Genomic DNA, 23,189 nt, shown 5'->3' on the forward strand with positions numbered 1-23,189 from the left:
CTGCTCAGAGTAGGGCCAGCTATGAAAGATCAGAGCAGGAGCTGAGGCCTTTGTGCAGTGGACTCTTGGGAACCTCCAAGGATGGAGACGGCACCAGGAAATCTGTTTGTTCTCATGGTGAAAACACTTCTGCTTACACCCAGTTGTAACCTGTCTCATTACAATTTATGCCCACTGCTTCTTTCCACCATGCCTGACTGCAAAAAGTCTGGGTCCATTTTCTCAGTGGCCTTCTTGTAGGAACTGAAAGGCTGTTATTAGATCATCAAAAAGACCCCTCCACTGGCAGAGCACAGTGCTGGCTCATGTCCAGCTTGCTGCCTACAAAAACACTCTAGTCCTTTTCAGCAGAGGTCCTCCCCAGCCAGTCAATCTATTGCCTGCATCATTGCAAGGGTTTCTTCTTTCCTGGGGGCAAGACTTCGCATTTCTTGAGTTATGTGAAGTTCCTGTCAGCCAAGGAAAGTTGTGATCCCATAGCTCAGTGGGGCAGGGCACATAGTGACAAGGCACACTGAAAAGGTGTGCCCTTTTAGTCTGAGGTTTCACTGCTGAGGCTTGTTCTCAGATCTTCCAGGTCTCCTAGAGATACTGTGGGATCTACATCCTTGGAGGGAGGACCTCCTGCCTCTGAGTAGGGGGATGAAGTAGATGATCTCCAGAAGTCCTTTCTAACTCAGGTCATTCTATTAATTTAACAGCTACAGTAAATTTCTTAAAAAAACCCAGTTGTTTTCAACTTATCTGCATAGATCAAATTTCAGCAGAAAATATAAAGTCATTTCTTAATGGTACAACTCCTGATTAAAGTCTACTCAAGGGGAATTATCTCCACTCAGTTCAGTTTTGTGTTGAATGCAAAACAAGGAAGAAGTTGTATACCACGTCACAAAACAACTCTTATATTGGCTGGGCAAATAATTTTGGTGGTGTATGTCTATTCCTGAAACCTCAGGGCTTTACCACATGGTTGACCTCTAACACTTTCTTAGAAAGACTTGAAATATAAGAGTTCTGTTCAGGAACTCCCATCAGCAATCAATTGGTTAACATTTACTCGTAAAATTTCTCTGAATATTTTACAGAATGTCACAAAATACCAAAGTATTCACAAATACTGAATATCCAATTTATGTTTTCTGTTGAAGAAAGATACATGCTTGTCTTGTAAGCAGAGAAATTATGAAGCCTAGTTTTCAGTGGGTTTTGTTCCTATTTCAATTACTTCACACTAAAAAAAGGTAGCATTTCAGTATGTATAATAGTAATCAGTCTTTTTTGTTCTCTTCCATCTATCGTCTCCTTTTTTCCTCTGCCCAGTTGGAGGAATGCCTCGTGTGGATTCTGCTTCTGTGAAGACCACTAATTGTGCTCTCTTCTCCAACTCATTTTTCCAACGGAATCAGAAGTTAGTGGAGAGATATGTGGGAACGACAAACATATAGACACTGAACTATGCTTTTACACACTAACTTCTTTAAAAAACAAGGTAAAACAGTATTACTGCTGTAAAATTTTACACATTGAGTAATTCATTACGCTTATCTAAGACTGACCTGATGGTAGCACTCAGTACTTCTTTCAATATTGGCAAGTTCTTGCAGCTCTTGAGAAGGATCAGCACCAGGAGAAATAATTATCAAGATGGGCTCAATTTCCAGAGTCTCTTTATACAGACGTTTCAAATTCAGGGGCAATGGAGATAATTCTTTTATTCCTAGAATTAGAATTATTATGGAAATAAAGTGACTACACATGATGCAGTGCTTCATTAACCATTTTAGATGTAATCTGGCTGTCAAAGTTCTGTTCAATGGAGACCATAAAACTGATCCTGCAATGAGAAAAACCCCTTACAATGTGCAGGTAGGAGGGACCCTATACTGGTAAGAAAGAGGCATGAGGACCAAAACAGTGCCTGGACATCCACCTTGACTGCAGTCTTTATTTAGAGTATAGTCTTCAAGAAAACATAAAAAAGAGCTAGAATATAACATGAGGAGCTATTCTATTTGCTAAATCGAATTGCAGTGTTTTTGTCCACATGCAGAATCTGTCTCCTGTATTGTCCTGAGGGCATCAACTTCGACTTAGACTTTACAGTTCTTGGTACTACAACTACTTTACTCTTATTTGTTTATTATTTGTTTAATACACAAAAGCTTAGAATGTTGACATAGTTTAGATATTTAGACACAAGCCTAAGTTCTGTGTATATCATAGACTTAAATAGTGTTAACCACGTATTTTCAACTGGCGAAGTGTTAGGGATAATGGGAAATTACAACATAAAGTGAGACGGAAGATGTCACAAACAGTGACATCTATGCAACATCTACTAAAAGACTCAACAGAGACTTACTTGAGGGCACAGCCTGCTTTTAGCCTTGAGCTATTATCTCCACATAGAACAATAGCGTATGAATTGAATGTAACAGGACAGATTGGCAAAGGTTAGTACGAGCTCCAGGTTCTCTGCACGTATCTGTGCAGAGACTCTGACAGGTGCAACTAAACTGATAAAATCACTATCAATCAAAATGCTTTAAAAAATTTGAAACAAGGCTAATGGAATTTTCTTTTTACATTCATTAGGAGAGCAGAGGTAATACAAGCAGAGACACGTATATAAACTGAGGCCATAAGGCAAGTGATACAGGCAGCTCCCTCAATGGTTTGGCTGCTCACCGCCCATAAACCTGAAACCCTAGATGATGTACAAAATGGTGCTACAGGGAGCCCCCTCAATGGTTGGGCTGCTCACCGCCAATAAACCTGAAACCCTAGATGATGTACAAAATGACACTGAAACTCAAGTAGAGCTATTTAGTGTTGGACTGAAGCACGCCCAGTGAACTGTCAGCATCTAAAAATGTCTGACAAGGATCTGCAAGTTGTTTCTCAATGAATCCTGTATTGGCTAAATTTGGGTGCATTTTCAGAGGGCCTGAGAAAAGCTTACACTTTGAATGCAAGCCGCCCAGCGTATCAGCTTTCTAGTCCTCCAGACGGATCTGATAGTATCACTTTTCACAAATTTCCCAAGATTTAATATGCCTTTCACTAACATAATTAAACGGAAATAGCTAAACTATTGGCAGGGCAGAGAAAGAAAGAAAATAGACAAATTAGCTAAGAAAAAAATGAAACTTGATAAATAACTAGAGATTAGTTTGTTTTTTTTCCAACTACAGTCACAATTCAAACTACATGAGTCACTCTGAGCAATAAAAAGTATCAGGAATTAGAACACAATAGCATTCTTGAGGGTAAGAATGTTTATTTTAGTTAGTTTTCATGGAAGAGTGTATATGATGCTGAAAATAGAAAACAGTATTATGCCTGTAATTAGAAAATCCAACATCTAATGTTTCTTTTTGTGGATGAGGACCACAAGGAAGAGGTACGTGCAATGTCTCCTGATATTTGGGCTATAAACCACTGTCTTGCAATTTATGCAAGTTTAATCGCATTAAATCCCTCTACTGAGTTGAATACACTGTAACTATATTTCACCATTGAAGTACCAAAATATCAAAGTTTCCATATTAATTAAGTATTAAAACATTACATCAAGGATTATTAGAACTTAATCACTAGCTACATAAGCAATAAAGACTGAGAATTTAACACCAAATTTTATATCAAAATTTGATTAAAAGTAAGGTTTTGGAGAAGTAAATTTTAAGTTTTATTAACTTCTGTTTCAGTGAAGAAAATAATTTTGAAAGTCTTCACTGCTGTTTCAAATCCTTTGAAAGGCATAGGACTAAAAATAACTGTTAAAGTCAACAGGCAGCAAGGATACAAAAACTAAACGAAGATCCTTCTGACCACTAATTAACATTGTGGCCTTGCATTAACTGCGGAATAGAATAAAAAGCTGTGAATGGGCATAGACAAAAGTATTTAAGGTGATGATGTTAACTTCAAAGAGGTGCAACTGTAACTGAGTAACTGCCCAGCCAAATATATTGAAGGACTCTCCAGATGCGTCACTTAGGTAATTAATAAGGTGTAAGCTTTCCTCCGTAACAGAGTTTGGATTCTTTAGAAATTGCACACAATTTTTAGAAAAAGCACAGCTATGCTGAAGGTGGCTTTTTGTTTTAAGGAAGCTCAACAGAAGTGAAATACAGAAAAACTACAATACAGCCCTCTCTATTCCTGGCCATTACAGCCATATGTTTCGCGAATTGAAATAAAGGACTCCAGTATTTTCAGAGTAAATCAGTGAGCATTCATGTTGCAGAGAGTGACTATGCAGTCAGAGTGGGAAATCCCAACACACTTCTCTGCCTCCGTGTTCCGTTCTGACAGAATTTCCTAAATCTTACTATCATGACATCCTGACACAAGAAGAAAAACCACATGTGAGTGCAAATAACTTTTCAGAAACTGTCTGAAAATTTTCGGGGCGGGGGGTGGGTGGGATGGAAAACAAAGGGGGAAGAAAGAAAAACCTGACACATAAGCACAAAGTTTGGCAGAGGATGCAAACATCACATGTTTTATAAACTGATGAAGCTTCCATAAAATCAATAAACAACTTTTCACTAAACTTCTCTGCTAAAGTCAATGCAATTAAAGCAATATACAGCAGTTGGAACTGGAACTCAAACTGCTTGTTAAAATTTCTTCTGTTGGTGATCTGTACACAGAGAAACAATGTACGAGAGTATCAGTATATATATTATTACTACTAACAATTCCAACAGAGGAAGCAGGAGAGGGTTTGGTTTTTTCTTTTTATTTTGGCAAGTAATTTTGTTTTGGCCTAGGTGCAACGTGACCACATGAGCTCTGCTCTACTCTATAGAAAATTGTCTGTGAGAATAAAATACAGACTTGTTTGCACTGCATTGCACTGATTTTCTTCCTGTGTATCTCTACTGCTTTTTTTTGAAGAATATGAAAACTTAGGTTATTAAAATCAAGCCTCTTCAAATACTACTTCTGATGCAGCCAGACTCAAAAAACTATGTTAAAGCAGATACAAAAAAAATGCTACTCCATGAGTGATATGGAATGACTTGGGTGTATACCATCAGGATCATTTTTGCTAACATGGTGGATTTCAGTATAGTATGTAAAATAAAGAAATGAGCTGCTAGAGTCCAGTCCAATTTCACTGGAAATTAAGTCCAGTCATACTACTGTGGCAAGTCTCTGAGTTAAATTTCCAGGTTCATTTTCTACCACATTAAAACCAGCCTTTGCCACTTACATTTAAGGTCTTTACTGTCTAGATCCTCTCCCTTCTGTTAATCCCACTTCTGTCCTGACACTGTACCACATTAAAAAAAAGAAATTCTGCCTTGTCACTACGCAATGCAGAGTGTGACTTAAAACTCCAGCGTCCCCCACAGTGAGACACTCATAATTAATCTTCCATATGCATATTAACTGTCATTAACTGCTAAAAACTGAAGGAAGGCTTTGGCGTGCTGTACTGCAATATTTAGATTATTTGGAATGTAAATCCCAAACTTTGGATACAACAGACCTCAGGGAGAAAACAGGCAGACTAGAACAAATAGACCATATAGTATTGAATCACTTAAAAACATGCATTTCTAAACAGACAGTAAAAATGGCATTACGGTCCAAGAGACTGACAAAATGACTGAAAACATGAAACAATCTTTTAGGATCCAATCTACAAAGTCTCAAACGATGGTTTTTAAATGGTAAGTGACTTTAAATGAAACTATCTTCTTGGAAAATTTGTGTCTTAAGGAAAATGCTGCAGTGCAGAAGGTACAGAAAACCAGCTATCCTCCTTTCTTAATTACTCCAGCGTTCAAGAATTCATTAAAAGAATTTGACAGATCTTTTATTATATTTTAAATCACTACAAGGCGTAATCCAAACCATTTCAAAAGCACTTTTTAACAATACTTTACGAGAACAAAATCAGCAATACTTTAAAATCCTAAAATGTAGGGATTCCATCAGAACTACGAAATAGAAGAGAAATACAGGACAAAAAAGATTTCTACTGTCATGTGGAAACACCATAGTAAAACATCAACTCACCTAGGGTTTTACAAGCAAAAAGAGCCATGGCACTCTGTAGCCTGTCTGGGCGGACAGCCTGGACCACAAGTACCTTAAAATAAAATATGTTCAGGGGAGATGAGTGTATAAAAGTATATCGTGACCATATAAAAAGCCAGATTCTTCTAAAAATGGCGAATTCTTAAAAATTCTCTTTAGAACAAAGTTATTTCCTCTGAATATGTAGAGCTATCTGATCACTTCTTTCCAAGATAATCTAATGTAATTGTTCTTTTCTAAGTAGCTTGTCCTAATAACAGAATCAGAAGATAGATGCACATCTAATGTCTATCTGTAAGCTGGAAAGTTTTCTACAATGTTCTAGAAAAAAAGTACCTATGTAGGTAGCCAGAATGACAGAAAAAAACCCTCACTTTACACTGGTAATCTGAATTCTACACATGTATATTGGCACTAACATCCTATCTGGAATACTAATGTTTCTGATTTCAGTGCAGTAAAACACTGAGTTTTGAAAGAATTTCCTTTGTTTAAAGACACCTTTAGAGTTTTACATCTAACTTCCTTTTTTTCTGCTGTGTTTTGTGTTTTTCAGCTATATGTGTGAGTTTGCACATTTAATTATTAACTGAATTGTGTAAACTAATGATGCTCAACAAGGTGACAAATTCTGCAGTAACAAAGCAACCATGAAAGAATTTTAGTACCTATTCATAAAATTAATTTTGTGAATATTAATAAAGAGCTGGTTACCTTACCAGATATTGCCAGTACACCAACAGAAAATGTATCAGATAAGAGAGAACTAAAGTCTGTACTACAGAAAAAAAATAAAACTCCCCAGCCTAAATAAACTAGTTAGGCTGCAAAATAAAGTAGATACTGTTACTGCTTACAATTCAACAAGGCCTGAAGCCTAAATTCCCAAGATGTAAAACTTACTTTCAATGCTGAACTCATAATTATTTTTAAATAATTTAATATGGAAAGATTACCTGCTGAAATAAGGAAATTCTTTTTACAATAGTGGATGGAATGTCTTGTTCACACACCGAGCTCCGAGAAAAAGTGTGCCACAGGCCTTCATCTTCAAAGCAAAGTGTCTGATAGAGACCTGGGAGGGAAATCTACCAAACAAATAATGCATGTTTAACAACAAAGGAGAATAGCCGTTTGCATGTCATATATTTCAATTAATTTCCAACTACCATGATAACCCTAAACCTGTACATACTTGTGCATATCACATAATACGATTTTATCCTTGGAGTTAAAGAAGAAAATGGTAGGTTTTAAAATTAACCATTTGTTTATCTGTTCTCTGGAAATGCTAACCCTGTATTTGCTCTATATTTCTGTTTGTGAACCTCTAGGTACATTGCTTTTAAACTACGGACTCTAACCAATTGTAGTCCTTTCCTTCAGTCATTACCAGGTTCTTCTTCTATCAGTATATGCTACAGACTCACCCTGTTGCTCACTTTGTTTAAACCCCTAGCAAACATGCTTGCCACATCATTTTTGCAATTGTTTCTGAACTCTGGTGAACTGAAATCAAAAATAAGGATTTAGCAGCAAAAGTTCTTGCCAAAGACTGGTCAAGGTTTTTCTTCTTGCTGCTGCACTACATGGAGGAGCACAAGATCCTCAGACAGAATTTTAAGGACTAGTAATTTCCTTTAGATCCCTTCAGGATCAGAAGACTTCACCACTGACTGTTGATGAACCAAAGCAAGAAAGTGGGTTTTGGTTTAGTTTGAAATTACATGATCTGAGCAGTAACAAACTCTGAAATCCCTTTAAAGACGTGCATGGAAAACTCCTAAGTAGAGAACTAGTTTCCCAATTAACAGTTTCTGGGTTTTAATGCAATATTTGTGAAAGTTGCTACACAAGAGAAACCTGCAACTTATTCTTCACAAATTTTCCTCTGTATATTTTTTCTATCTGTAGAAATTGTAGTACTTCGGGTAGGCTTACAGTATTTTCTAATCTCAGTAAGATGAGAGGTTCATTCACTTGCACTGACATTCATTGTTAGATGGGGTAGAGATGTACATGAAAAGGTTCAGAAAAATGAGATTGAACAAAAAACCAGGTTTTTTTCCACAAGTGGTTGTATGTTAAGTCATGGTTTCTGGAAGGTAGAATAAACAGCTTAAAATAACCAAATATTTCCATCATCTGACAAACACGTATTTGAGTATTGAAGTCCGAACTACTAGTTGCTAAAACTGAAGGCCTTTTAAGTTAAGTTCCACCCACCACGTGATGCGTACCTTCAAAGATGCTACTGCCCAGGCTCGGTCCTGTTCTATCCAAGAGGGAATCTGGTCACGAGCACTTCTTTGAGAATCCTTATCAAAGCAAGTTAAGTTACACACATAAGATACACCAATTTTTGTAATGAGATTTTGGAACTCACTTTTTAATAAAAATAGCATTCACAACAAGAATCTTTCTGCTGTCTTTTGCTAAGTTCATAAATGGCGTAACAAAACAAAAGCTACCAATTATTTAAACTTGAGATAACTGTTCACATTAACATGTGCTTAATCACTTGAGCCTGAAAATACTTTATCATTTAGAGTACCTGTATGACACACGTGATCCTAAGTAGTTATCTTTTTTATTAAAAACAAGTGACCCAAATGATACATACACCCTGAGCAACTGACTTCAAAAAGGGGTCATGTCTCCTAAAAATATCTTTCAAAACCTTTGTCAAAATATTTGGTTCAAAGAAGGGCTATAGTGGATAAGACTATGGAAAGCTTAGATTTTTCTCTACCCTTTCCTACAGAAAGGTTATTTTAAAACTATACGGATCCAATAGAATTGAGGGACACTTAGTAAACTACAGCATGATTGATAAGGCATGCAACAGAAGCTTCAGCTATCTCTGTCACCTAGGAAAATATATAAATACATCTCCAGAAGTAGAACTCTAAGGCTGGGAAAAAAAAAGGGGTCATGTCTCCTAAAAATATCTTTCAAAACCTTTGTCAAAATATTTGGTTCAAAGAAGGGCTATAATGGATAAGACTATGGAAAGCTTAGATTTTTCTCTACCCTTTCCTACAGAAAGGTTATTTTAAAACTATACGGATCCAATAGAATTGAGGGACACTTAGTAAACTACAGCATGATTGATAAGGCATGCAACAGAAGCTTCAGCTATCTCTGTCACCTAGGAAAATATATAAATACATCTCCAGAAGTAGAACTCTAAGGCTGGGAAAAAAAACATGTCAAAGTTAGCAAAGTGTGTGAACAATTCCATCAATCCATACAAAAAGTACAACTCATATGTGATCCCAGGACAAAGAGGGATTCAGAAACACTGTTTTTAGTTACAGAAGACATCTTAAAACCTCCTCAAACATACCATTGAAAAAATGAACTGTCATCCTGGTAACAGAAAAAAAAAAGCCAGAAAGGCAAAAAGTTATGCAAACAGAAAATGAACTGCCATGTTCAGAAGGTTTTCGTATTTTTATATTTCTGTGCGAGAAGTTATTTATTCTTTTAATGCGTGAATTCAATTCATTTATCAGTATAGTAAGAATAACTAGCTTTTCAGGATTTAAGTGAATGTTTCTTATTTCAAAATAGACAAATAAATGTAGCTTACCGGTTTTCTTACGGTATCTCCAATGATCACACCTGTAAAAGTCTCCCATTCCTAGGGGGAATAAATGAACAACGCAGATGAGACACAAGACACCTTTAAGAATGAAGATTAATGTGCAGTAGCATGTAGTCAAAATAGGAAGTTAAACATATTTAAACTCTAGTAATACTACCAGCATGTAATTCCTTTTGCAGAATCCAAGTAAAGTGACTGCAGTACTGCACAAGAAGCTAAAGGAGAAGCCCTGTCCTTTCTCAGCAGCCACAGGTCCCATCCAGATTGCCTAATGATGTAGTTATTTGAACAGGACAAATTCTTAATATAATTGACTGGTATTATGAATACTTTGGTTGCATTAAGAAGACAAATGTAAGTTGAATTTATGTATGATTAAATCTTTTAGACTTAACATTTGTATTCAGGAAGACAGTTTTTAATCATTTAAAGACAGATTAGATGGATTTTCAAAAACGCACGAGAAATTACACAGGCCTATACTGGGAAGTGGTAAGAAATATACTAAAAAAATCTTCATAATTATTGAAATTTTACATAATCAGTATCTATATTTAAAGAATTATTTTTTTGATTGTTCAAGATAATAGTAACATTCCAAATGAAAAAGTCAATCGACCAGTACTACTCTGATACAGACCACAGCATAGCTCTCTGCCACTAATCCAGCTGAGTCTTGAAACAACTCTCTCTTTCAATTAAACTGTTGTTCCTTTCCAAATTACAAAGAAAATGCTCATGCACAGAAAAATACATGAAGGCTTCCCAGTTTTAAAACTAGAAATCATGTAATATTTTTACAAAGACAAGCAGAAGTTTAATATGTAGAGATATGTAAAACTACCTCAGAAAAATCTGTACATATTGTTTCAGAAAGAGAATGTCTCTGCTAAAAGCCAAGGCATTCTACAGTGTAACGTTGAAGTTGTACTATAAATGTCTTCACACTACGCAAAAAATTCATCAGTGCAGAAGGTTGAAATCTTTTGGGACCAGGTCTTAGAACACTAAGTTCTCTAGCAGCATAATAAACACATTCTAGCCTCATCAATTAAAAGCTTCAAAAGAAAGGACTTTAAAAGAATAACCACTTCAGCTTCATTTTCCTCAATAAATATTTTGCACAAGCACTCTTTTCCTAACAATTTAATTAAAATAACTTCTACCTTTCAGAACAGTAAGAAAATTATTGACTATTTTAATTTTTGAATACTCAAATATGTGAATTACATGTGACCTAGATTAAGCTCGTTGAGAACTCTAACAGCTGATGCAAATGCACGCTAAACAATAGCAACCAACACATAAAGTAGTCCTTACAAATATTTAAGAAGCCTAGGCAGCCAGGCTTTAATTTAGACAGAAAAATAAATGCAAGTTGCTGCCTTCATGACTTTATAACCTGAAGGACTAGAAAGACAAAACAAGATATTTTCAGAAGCTGACAAAGAATAATAAAGATGAATTAGGGATGTTCTAATAATGAAGAGTAGCCAGGGTATGCCTCTACCAGTAAGATTAATTTGACTAATTTTTTATCAGGCAGCTTCATTGATGAAAGATTGTGGGATTTCACTAGGTCAATCCATACGTTTGCAATAAAGCTACATTGCAGTCATAACACCAAAAGCTTCAACCAACCTTTCTTAAACCTTGTACCTTAAACCTACATCCTCCATCTAATCAAGATCCATTACTTTCTTCAAATGTATTACCTGATTTTTATCTTTTATCCTATAATGGATTCTCCTCTAGTGAACTGACATCTACTACTCTCTTCTCGTATTCTTTGATACTCGTTTTTGTCTCCATCTTCCAGTATAGAAAGCCATAGCTTTGTCTCTTCATTCCATGCAGGTATTTTAGATAAATAAATATGTCTTGACTCACACTCATTAGCCATATTCAGGCAACTGCAGTAAGTCAATGGTGCATATTTTTCTACTACAGGCAGACTTTATAGGATTAATTAAACACAATATAGAAAACAATAACTTTGGCACCAGCTGGTCTAGTCTGCCTCTAAGGGCAACAGAGAGAAGTTAGCAATTTTAGTGGTAAATCCTCTGATCTATTTTATAAAATCAATTTATGAAGAAAATAATCACTTGCTCTTTGACAGGTCTGCTTTTTTTCCTGTTTCCTACAAAGACCCTCTAGGATAACCTGCTCAGATGAATTTTAACAGGTGATTAAATTTTAATTACCAATTCAGTCACCATTAACATTTTGGACCATTTTACCAGAAAAAATGTAAATTCACTATGAACCTTCACGTTGGGCAAAAAGCGTTATCTAACACCCAAAGACAGGCACATGTTAATACTGAGATGTGTGCTGCCTTATGGAAATAAGGGTTACCAGTCCCTAAGCTCTGCTGCAATTTTGTTGGGAATAGGTTAGCCTCTAGAAACCAGATAAATTCCCCACAAATTCTGTACTTTGACATTAAGCCTCTTTCGGACCACTGTCAAAAATATCATGGGACAACTCTTGATATTTTGTGAATACACTAATAAAACACCACTTGCCTGAAAACTGAGTGGACAGCCATTTTTATTAAATGTGGAGTGAACCTCTATCAACTGCATCCCGCTATGCTATCAAAAATATAGACCATTTCAGGATGATTTAATCATTCCTCTCAAAGACAGGCCATGGAGATGCAAAGAATCCAACACTTATGCGGCCAGAGAACAACATACAAGAAGGACATTCTGTACGGTGCACTCTTGAAGACACTGCTGCAAATGAGGACATTAATGATCACTGGTCCAGAGATTTCTTAGACACTGAAGAATCGATGGCTGAAAGGCACAAAAGATAACTTCACTACTTCACCTTCGAGGAAGGCTCTTCACTTTAAGTGTCTTCAAATGCAGATTGCAGAATCAGACTTTTACTTAATTTCTCCCTAGGTCTTGCACTCCTTTTCTGCATTTCAATACCAAGGCATGATGCACAAGAAACCCTTGCACACAGTGAAAGAGGTGTGTAACCAACACTTTGCTTATAAGTGAATATCCGTATTTAACTGGAATGGTGAAAAAATATCTAGCCACATGGTGGTGGGAAACACTGATATAACACCTGCAAAAACTGCAAGAACACTCCATAAACATCTTTTTCATACCTCTTTTTAAAAGGCAGCCATTTACTTACCTTTTTCATGATAAACTTCACTTTGAACCTAATAAATAAAATGCTGGCATCCAAAAGTAACAGTCTTAAAAAAAACAGTAGCATATAAATCTAAAATCCTGAGTCCTACACTTATTGACAAAGATGTTTTATCTACTTATTTACTCTTCATATTCAGTTTAAATAAATCACTTGGAGATTTTCTCCTGTAGCACTTACATTCTCTTGAAAAAGTTCCGGGTGCATTCCTCGTACAAAATGTAGAGCAAACATTAGCTGATCAGCCTTAAATAAAAGGAATAAAAATGTATTTATATGTTCATTAAAATTCAGCTTTCTGCTTTTTTTTATAAGTAACAAAATTTCATTAATAAAACACCTCTAATTCCATAGTAGTGACTTAATGACACATATCTTAATTCAAAATTGCTACATACCTCTGCGACTTAGACACAATCACTAACCCAAACCTTGCAACTAAGTACATCTAAATTCAAGAAAAGAAGAAAAAACAAATACTTCTAATCAGGCAATCATACTAAACAATCTCTACGTTTTAAACCATGCATAGGAAATACTTGAGATCTTCTCATAGAAAATTTTTTAAACAGAAATTAAAAGAATAATTTCAAACTGTAAAAAAGCAAGAAAAAATACAATCTTACCTTGAACAAACAACGACAACAATATTCATACACCATATGTTTGAATGAGTCAATAAGCAAGCTGATTCTTTCCTCAGTATTACTTGAATTCTAAAAAAAAGTTTGGATTTCAAAAATTCATGTTAAAGTAAAAATCTTTATATGTACCCTGTAAAATTCAGCAGAATGGCAGAAATGATCCGGACTCTATGTGATACTTATGAATTCTAAAAACATATTATTGAACTCAGCTGCAGCTATCAATGAATAAATTAAAAAATGAGACGTTCATGATGAAGCATTAAGAAATAAATACTTTGGCCTTAAATATTTTGACTGTGTATATTATACAACATTATATATAAGGTAAACACATAGAGAATGAGACAACAGTTCCTTCTAAAGATTAATATCCTTGAAATTTCATCATTTTCACTTAGTAAAAATTGCTTATATACCGGATTACTGTATTTAATGTTATTAAACAGGTGTGTGTTAAGTGTAGTTACTAAACTTCCAGCCAAATTTGGCCCAACTGAATTAAACATTGTAGAAAATAATCCTACCTTTCAAAGTTTACAGACTAATTATAACAGAAGAAAATGGAAGGAAACACAGGACAAAAGAAGACAGCGGGGAAAGGTGAGGGAGGCAAGAGATAGTATGAGATTTATCAGAAAAAAGTTCCTTTCTACCATGCTGGAATTTGAAGAGGTGAGTTTATAAAGGAGGGTGATTTAGATTCACAGGCTGATTTGACTAATACTTTCCCCATGTTTCAAAGATAACTTGGGGAAAATGAAGAATTGGATAGAGGAGAAGAAAGAAAAATGAAGAAAGCAAACAAGGCAAAAAAGAGAAGTTGAGCATTAAATAGGTGACATAACAGGCAGGAAGAAAAGAAATTATGAAGGACTGTGTAAGAACAAGAAGTTAGAAGATCACATTGTTGAAAAGAAGTAATAGGAAAAGAACCTTAAAGAGGGCAAGTTTGCATAGTCAGAACCATGTTCCTGGAGATGATTTGAGCTGAAAGAAAGTTGTAAGCACAGATGCCAGAATAAAGGAGAATCCAAAAGTGACATGATGAAAGGCTGGTGAATGCCTTTTTAAAGTGGAAACAAAAAGAAATAAGATGAATTTTGGAGAAGCTGAATAAAAAGAAAATGCATTTTTACTCAGTTTGTCGTTTTAGATCTAAAGAGTGAGATGACAAGGGATAAATGCGTAAGTCTGTGCTTCAGTAGGAAGAATATACTAGCCATCAGAACACAGAAAAGTAAAAATTACATTTTCCCCAAGACAGGCTGCATGCCTGCTTACGAACTGTATAAAAGTAGATAAAGGTTTTGATCTTCCTTCAGGTATAAGTCCTTTCTTATTCTACCCCTTGTTGATAGAATTAGCATCATTTGCAGATTAGATCATTAATTTGTTTAAATAAAGCTTTCAGTAAAGTTATAATCAATTTCGGTTTTTCTAATTCACTTTAGACAAAGAGCAAGCTTGAAATTACAAATAGGAGTTATTTTGTTTTCAGATGGCACAGCAATTTCACGGTTTATACATACATTATGATCATTTAAATTCCACGTGCATGTATTCTGAATATCCAAAGCACAACAGTTCAGCATCCCTACTTATTATGTATTTCATCATCAGATTTTATATATTGTTTGCTAAAAACATCCAAGCAACTAACAAGTTCTAAGGATCAAAGCAGATTGATTCTTCCGCAGCATTAACAGCTTCAGGAACAGAAAAAAATACCTGCTCGCCTTGCAGAGCTCTTTGGAAAAGCCGCAGGAAAGCCGCCAAACTAAAGCGGTACATATTATTAATTTTGGCCAAGTCAGAGATAATGAAGTACATCTTGCTCGCACTCTCAGCTAAAGGGAGATAGGCGTCCCTCTCCTGCGGATAAAAAAACCAAAAGACACATACATAAATACCCAGTACACTACTGCCATCTGCCGGCTATTGCATAAACATGTGTCCATCCCACTGAAAAAACACGTGGACGACTGCCACTGCTTCGGAAAATGCAGTCCCGTCCAGTTCTTCACCTTGAGGAAGATGCATTGAGTTTCCTCAAACTGAGGAAAATGCCCATACTGAGGAAATGCAAATAATTCAAACCAGGACAAGCCTTCGACACTGTCTAGATTTCATAACTGGAAGAATGCATTTGTAGTAAAAACTTCTTTAAACTATGAAGAACATTTATCCCTAGAGCAGTGAGGCCTCTTCCCACCACAGAACACGTCCCAGAATTCAATCAAAAATTTTAAACTAAACAAATACGAACACAGAGCAGAACTCTGTGATGTGTTACAAAAGCAGAATGGCAGATGAATAGCATCACCAACGACCTAAATTTTTGCAATAGCAAGGGATATGTTAAGTAAGAACATCCATACAAGCTACACCATTTGCAACACAGATAGCAAAAATAAAGTCAAAACCTAAACTTGCCAGTAAGTCCTTGGGGAAAAAATTCCTTTAATTTAAACTGGCAGACCTTAAACTGAGTAGCTACTCACCGTGTGTAAAACAAAGGAATTTAGTTATTGAAAATACTTTCTGTACTTGCATATCTCAACTATCCTTTACTCCAAAAAATTAATTTACTATGTTATTGCTCTTACACTTCTGTGGATGTACATATCCTCTCTAAAGGGAGGATGACTATTTTTATCAGGAAAGAAAACAGCAACAGAAGATTAAAATACCCTTCCACCTTATCAAGGAAGCTCTGAAGTCTGTGAGATTCAGCAAGTGATTCTTGGATGAGTGCACTGCTTGCTTTAGTCTGATTCAGAGATTCAATCAGATCCTTATTTTCTAATATATTGCCTTGTGACGTTGCAAGTGTCTGCAAAAAAAAAAAAAAAAAAAACCAAAAAATTCATCCTGGTTACATAAAAAAACCCCCAAACCTGTAAAGTAGCCGTGTTGGAAGCTGTCCTTCCTTTTGAGCTGCACATCCTCCTGAATTGTTAAATGCATTAAGAGTACTAGAAAGTAGGTAACTCCGAAAACCGAGACGTTGTTTTAATGAAGCATGGGAAATAAAACCCAAGAACAAACTCCAATAATGCAGATTGCCAGGCTCAGAAATCAAGTCATCAGCACGCTTTCGAGAATGATTTCTATGATCAGAGTTGTATACAGTAATATCCCTGTCATAAATAAAAATTAGGGTATTTTTTCTTTGATTTAACTACCAGATTAACCTGAAATTGGCTACTTGCAATAGCTCTGTTCTCTACATGAAAAAGTTTAGGACAAGATCATCTGTTTTTTCCAGAAGTCTGGTTTCGCTGAGAGGAATCATAGTACAAGCTATGATGTAGCCACAGCACCTGCATCTTTACTACAAGCCTTCTGGAAGAAAACCAGTACAGTACTTCAAACATAATGCTCATCTTGCTTTAGGATTAACTGGAATTTAGCTATATCAAGCACCAGCTTCTTTGTTCACAAAGTCCATGTAACAAACGTCAGATTCCACTGAGCTTTAGGTTTCTTTCTTCAGAGTCAAGGAATATTCTGATTTCCAGGCTAACAAGAATGCCTTAGTTGAAACCAACCTTGTTGTTAATACTTGGCCACTTAGTTGCAGATAGCTTAGGCATCTAATTATTTTAAATTCTGCACTTGACTGTTCAGATTGGATGAATGTGAAAGATTTTGGAACTCCAAGATCACAGAAAAAGTCTGTTATAAAAAGTGGACACTTGTTGCATTTGTGAACTCTCAGCTTCTTGTAGACATTAAGATGCAAAAGAAGGATCAAGTTTGAATACAAAATTTTTAGAGAACAAGTTTCCCTCTGCCTGTAAGAGACATTTGCCCCATCACAGTTTTTAAAAAGGTTTGAGCTTAACATTTGAGACTTAATAGCATGTTTAACAGGGACAGTAAACGTGGAAATTCAAATCACCTAAGATAATTATGTGTAAAATTCTGAAATTGAGCTATAAATGGCCACTCTAATAAAAGTTCAGTTTATTAGTTTTGGGGGAATCTGTAAAAACTATTAGCTTATGCTCAAGACCATTGTACTGGATACTGCAAAGTTCTACGACTCAGATACAGACTGAGAGTTTGATGCAGCAGGTACAATCTCCCTGTATCTACGACATTTTAGAAAAAAGGAGGATTTGAGGATCCGTTCCTATGGGCACGAAGTACAGTTTCTGCGAAATCCATGACAAGATGCAAACAGAAAAGTCCTCTTCCTTGGAAGCTACCTTTTCTTATGGAGGTGTACAACTGTTTCTGAGTATAATTGCTGTCATTAAAATAACAAGGAAAACTGAAAATTGAGAATATTCATTTTAAACACGAGAAAGGTAAACGTTAACTTCAAAGAATATTACTTTCATTGCTAATGAGAAACAACTGTGGAGGTTTAAAGTTTTAAATATGTCTCAAGGATTCTTTCAATTTTCTATGGGGAATTTTTCTTTCAGTTGTTTTTTTTCCTTTCACAACACAGAATCATTTCTCAGCTTGAGACAGCATCATTTGACATGATTCACAAACTTGAAAATGTGATTTTTTTAAAAACTCATAATTTGAAAATGAAATAGTACCATTTTTAACAAAGTCTCCTCTTTCTCAATGCATTAAAGTTAATGAAATTTCTAGTCAATCTAAACCAGCTTAAAACTAGCCCAACAATTCACGCATTTAACTTTGACAACACGAAACTGTAGTATTTCAATACATTTAATGACAGATGTACATATTTTATCTACTTTACTCTGCCAACAACCCCAGGCAAATAAGGTTTTTATTTTTGGAAATAAAAAAATTCTGAAGGCTCATTATTCCAACACTTTTACCATCTTCATTCAAACACATAACAATACGAAAAAGAACAGTAACAATATTGATCTAAATTTATTTCACCTCCAACAGCGATTCCTCAAGCTTAGCTAACTGTATCTTCTTATCTTCTTCTTGTTGTAACAATTTTGTCTTCTGCTCTTCCAGATCAGGCTTTTCATGCTGAATTGTCAAAGCCAAAAGCTGAAAAGAAAGGAGATTTCTCACAGGATAAAAACCACTAATATTTTGTAATATAGATTCATTCATCATACAGCATAATCCATATGCATTAATCACACAGCAGTATGTAGTCTATGTTTCTGAAAGCAGACTTCTGAGGGTTTACTCAGTTGCACCAGACATCCATCAGGTTTAAATCTATGCAGACATCCAGGATAACCCACAGTGGCAAGCATAACCCTGGAACCACTGTGAACCATGCCCAGGAGACGCGAGCCAGGTGAGATACGCAAAAACATCCATCTGAATGGCCTCAACCTGCATCACAGCTGCCTTTAAATGGCTGGCAGTCTTCATTCGTGCATACACTGTTACCAGATACAAAAGGAAACAGAGCGGCCGCAAATTTCTTTCAGTGAGCCTACTAAAGGTCAATTCCCTCTCCTGCCAACAAAGAGAGAAAACTAAAAACAAAGCTTTTTTTTTTCCCCCTGTAATTCCACTTAAAGAGGGAGTCAATTCACTTGGTTACACTGTATGATGTTGATTCCCCATCTCCAGTGGAGGGGGGAAATCCATATGGTTATCCATGCTTCCCATTTTGAATTCCACGTTAATTATCAACAACTTATTTACAACCCATTCTAAGCCTCTTGTTAGTTTGGAAAAATTTGTTTCATATCAATTAGAGGATTTATTTCCCTCCCCTCATTTCTCTTCTTTATTATTTCTCTTCCATCTGTACTCCACATTTTGCTTCCTAACTGTTACAGAAAAAAACCCCTCAGAAGCATTTTGGATGAACTAAGTTATACAACTTTTTGATTTTATTACATTTTTCCGGCACATGAAATATCTTGATGCTAGCACTACTCTGTAACTGGAACTCTGGAGAACAATAACAGAACTGCTTCCACGGTACCATAAATGCATCTTGAACAAAAATCAGAATCTTAGCAATTAATCTGTTGCAAATGAAGCCAATGAGAGGGTGTCCATTTTCTCTTTTGGACTCACTACTTGGTTCCAAAGCGCATAAAAGCATGATTTTAAAATTTAAATTTAGTTTCAGCATCTTACTACTTATCTGCATGTGCTAGAAAACATTTCTGTGACCATTAACATAAACTTCACCATCAGGCTTCTTCCAGAAGCGGGATGTAGCTATGGATGTCTGCTACACACACACTGGTTTTATTCTAAAATGCCTACCTGTCCTCTTAAGCCACTTCCTGTCGTCGTAAAATTTACTTCTGTAACAACAGAAGCAGCATCAGGTGGAATGAAGGGATTTGGGTTCCTTGTTGATAGAAAAAGACGGAACTCTTCATTATAATCTATCATTTTTTCACCTATCTGTATAGCGTAACGGGGTCCTGTAAATAATAAAAAGATGTTATACTCACTCTGTCTGGAACATTCTAGAATTAATTGAAGATAATGGTATTTGTGTAGCACTTCATGACCAGTTGATGCAAATGTATTTTATAAAATGTAAATGGAAAATAAATTCTAAAAAACTTTAAGGGACATAACCAATCCTGCATTGTTGGGGAAAAAAAAAAAGGCAAAAATAAAGCTTTAACATAGCATTAGGGTAAGAAAGTTACATAGTGAGAATATTTAATACATCAAGGTAGTTTAATCATCCTCACCCAGTACAATTAGCATAAATGGCAAAAAGCGCACTTGAAGTAATACCAATGAATCTTTGAAATCTTCAGACAATTAATAGAAGACAAAACACCACAGAAGGTGCACTGGAGAATCCCCCTTTTTTGTGTAAGAATCCTGGCCTAATTCACACAGGTTCATTTACGTGGCCGCATGGGGATCCCACTCCACCAAAACACACCAGCCATAACTACGTATCAGCTAAGACGGCTCCACAGTTTCTGAATGCAATGCAGACCCATTAGATTTCATCCCTGCATCGACATTTATTTGTAGAAGGTTGATGGTGCCGTATGATCCTGATTTTATTAAAATACTACTTTCTCTGATGATTGTTAAAGAGAAAGTATATAACAGTAAAGATGCTGGAATATCTAGTCATCAGATTGAAAGAAAAATATTCCATTAAGAAATTTGTCTTATTAGAAATACATTTAATTAAACACTGGATGAAAGAAACAATTCATTTATTAAACTCCTGCTGTCACAGATTCAATCTCTATTTATACTTCTAATATTTTAACATTTCTCCATATGCCTGCAATGGAATGAAATTATATGTATGGCCTCTTACCACCATCCTTCCACTCTATCAGGGTCAGAAAAAAAGACTCAAACAATCACACAACTAGAGAAAGATTTTGCTTCCTGATACCAAAAAAGAAGGAGCAACAGATTTATAAGATTAAAAGTTTCAAAGCGAAATTTCTGTGGCGGCATAGTTAGGTGTGCATCTCTATTTTTAGTACTACGAGCAGATCAGAAATGCCCTAAGTATAAATCTCTTGCTAAAACACTGGTGGAGATGAAAATCACATACCAGTATTGCTTCTCTGCCAAGAATCAGAATGAATTTTAGGCCTATGCTGTAAAAACGTCCAACAAAAAATGGAAGCTGTACCAAGGCAGATTCATTGCAGTACATATATTCACATTTTTTCACAATGCTTCATTCCAAGTGATGAAAAGATGTACAGTCATCACAAGCGAAATGATGCAGACCAGCCCCCGCCTCCATGGTTGTACAAGAAGGAGTATGGGCTTGCTCGTGAAGTGACAAGACTCAAATAGAGACCCCTTGTTCTTTTTCAAAAAACAGCTCCGTAGTTCGGACTTGCACAGATATGCTGAGGAACTAACACTTGAGGCAGAAATACAATTACTAAGGGTAACATAAACACACTTTAACTACAAAAATTTTGAAAGAATATAAATCATACACTGTTGTATTTTTTTAATACACTCTAAGAATTTATTTATACACTATTTATTTCTGTATAATTTCAAAATATGCAACATAATTCAACATAATTCAACATAATTCATGCTGATACTTTCATCATTACCATTTATCTTCGCTAAACTTTCAACACAATTTTTCATATCAGCCATTTTAAAGCTACTAAATACAAAGCAGTTATATGGAGAACATGATGTCTCCAAAGCAGAGATACTGTAAAATTTAATTTTTGTTTTTCTCCTTTCATTGCACTGGTTAGGCATACTCCTTTCACCGAATTTCAGCATTTTGCTGATCTCCATGACCCCCACCCCATTCCAAAGTCCCATCAGGGACAGACCTATGTACTTTCTTTAGTTTTAGACAAATGAAAGGGAAACAGCAACACCAACATTCTAAAACTCTGAAGTCCAACTGCCCAAACAGTTGTGTAATTCCTGGTATATTTAAGGCCCAAGTTCCTAAATCAAACTATGTGTTTGTAATTATCACTAGAAATTAACTTAAAATGTAAATTGTGAAGAGTTTATAAAATGACTTTATTCTAATACCAGTCAAGAAATCTTTTAATATTTTTCAGTATTTTTCCACTCACCAAACAAGAACATATCTCCATGTATTTCATGCACTGAAGTGTTAGTAGAGGAAAAAACTACACAGTACTCATGTTTTCAGAAGTCAACCTCAAGTTTTGTGTGATATAAATCTAACCTACAAGGTTTGAGCAGGCGTTTGTAAAGATCGTGGGCACTTACCTTGAGCAACAAGATCTTTTCTTAGCAACGGGTAAAGTACAGGCTCCACTCCATCCATTTCCTGTATAATAAGTGTTTTCCCAAATCTCACTGCCAGCTCAAGGGCAGTTAGAAAGTTGGTGTCCTGGGCAAATAAAATTAAATTCCTTTGATAAATGCTTTTTTAAGATATTAACACTTCTGAATGAATAGTAATGCACTATACCAGGAGTCTGAATCTAAAAATCAGCAGTACAGCTGAAAAATTCTATTACAAGCACCAGATGATAGTTCAGGGTTTAGCCACAAGTGTTTAATTTAAGTTTGTTCGATCTATCCAGCTACACACATACAGGCAACCTTTTTAACATGCCTGGCTTTCCAAGTGCTGCACCAGAAGAGGACAAGTCTACCATGTCCTGTCACACCTGTCAGATGCACCTGGAAGCCCTGGCTAGTTAAAGCATCTCAAACGTTATCAAGTAGCTACATCTCAAAACTGAATCAAGACCTAACAAAAAAGATTCACATTGCTATTGAGATAATTAAATGTGGGCTTTTGCATGCAGGTGTCTAAACGTGTACGTGGTGTTTAAGATTCCGTTATGGCCAATGGGAGTCCTAGACAACACAGACAGCAGAGCCTAAAAGGTATTCAAGCCCATCAGCCAGCTGGGGAAGTTCCTATTACGCAAAGATAGGTACCTAGGACCGTCAGAAAGTATCTAAATGGCCTGCACAGAGCTGGCAGGCATCTGTGGAAGATCTGCGCTCTGTGGAAGCAGTTTCTTGAGGCCAGGTGCAGTTCAATAGCAGACTTTTGAACAGCACTAGATGCCTGCTTACTGTATGTGCAACCGAGCCAAGCCTCACCATCCACGTAAACAGACACGCTATTAACCTTAGGTAATTTAATCTCAAACTGAAATCCAACCTACTGTTTCCAGTGTAGATAATGCAACACAAAAATCAGAGAGGAAGTGCATACATACTGAAATCCAGTGAACTGGAGACAAGAACACAAAAGCCCTCTCTGTTTACAAACCTTTTACTGTCTTCCTCTCAGC

The 23,189-nt window shown here is 35.9% G+C and overlaps 1 protein-coding gene across 1 annotated transcript in view; it reads right to left on the reverse strand.

The window, feature by feature from the left end:
- Positions 1-1,556: 1,556 nt before the first annotated feature.
- Positions 1,557-23,189, reverse strand: part of DYNC2H1 (dynein, cytoplasmic 2, heavy chain 1) — a gene marked incomplete at its 3' end in the record, with an annotated part of 85,264 nt that continues 63,631 nt past the window's right edge. Inside the window, exons 65-76 of the mRNA XM_010131120.1 lie at positions 22,144-22,267; positions 19,687-19,850; positions 18,376-18,495; positions 16,196-16,330; positions 15,226-15,369; positions 13,477-13,566; positions 13,031-13,096; positions 9,656-9,706; positions 8,301-8,378; positions 7,017-7,148; positions 6,040-6,112; positions 1,557-1,717 (exon numbers count right to left, since the gene is read on the reverse strand). Coding sequence (XP_010129422.1) covers positions 1,557-1,717; positions 6,040-6,112; positions 7,017-7,148; positions 8,301-8,378; positions 9,656-9,706; positions 13,031-13,096; positions 13,477-13,566; positions 15,226-15,369; positions 16,196-16,330; positions 18,376-18,495; positions 19,687-19,850; positions 22,144-22,267 — 1,338 coding nt within the window. The remainder of the gene's footprint in view (positions 1,718-6,039; positions 6,113-7,016; positions 7,149-8,300; positions 8,379-9,655; positions 9,707-13,030; positions 13,097-13,476; positions 13,567-15,225; positions 15,370-16,195; positions 16,331-18,375; positions 18,496-19,686; positions 19,851-22,143; positions 22,268-23,189) is intronic.

Source organism: Buceros rhinoceros, unplaced genomic scaffold (genome assembly GCF_000710305.1).
Source record: "Buceros rhinoceros silvestris isolate BGI_N320 unplaced genomic scaffold, ASM71030v1 scaffold16232, whole genome shotgun sequence".
Lineage (NCBI taxonomy): Eukaryota > Metazoa > Chordata > Aves > Bucerotiformes > Bucerotidae > Buceros > Buceros rhinoceros.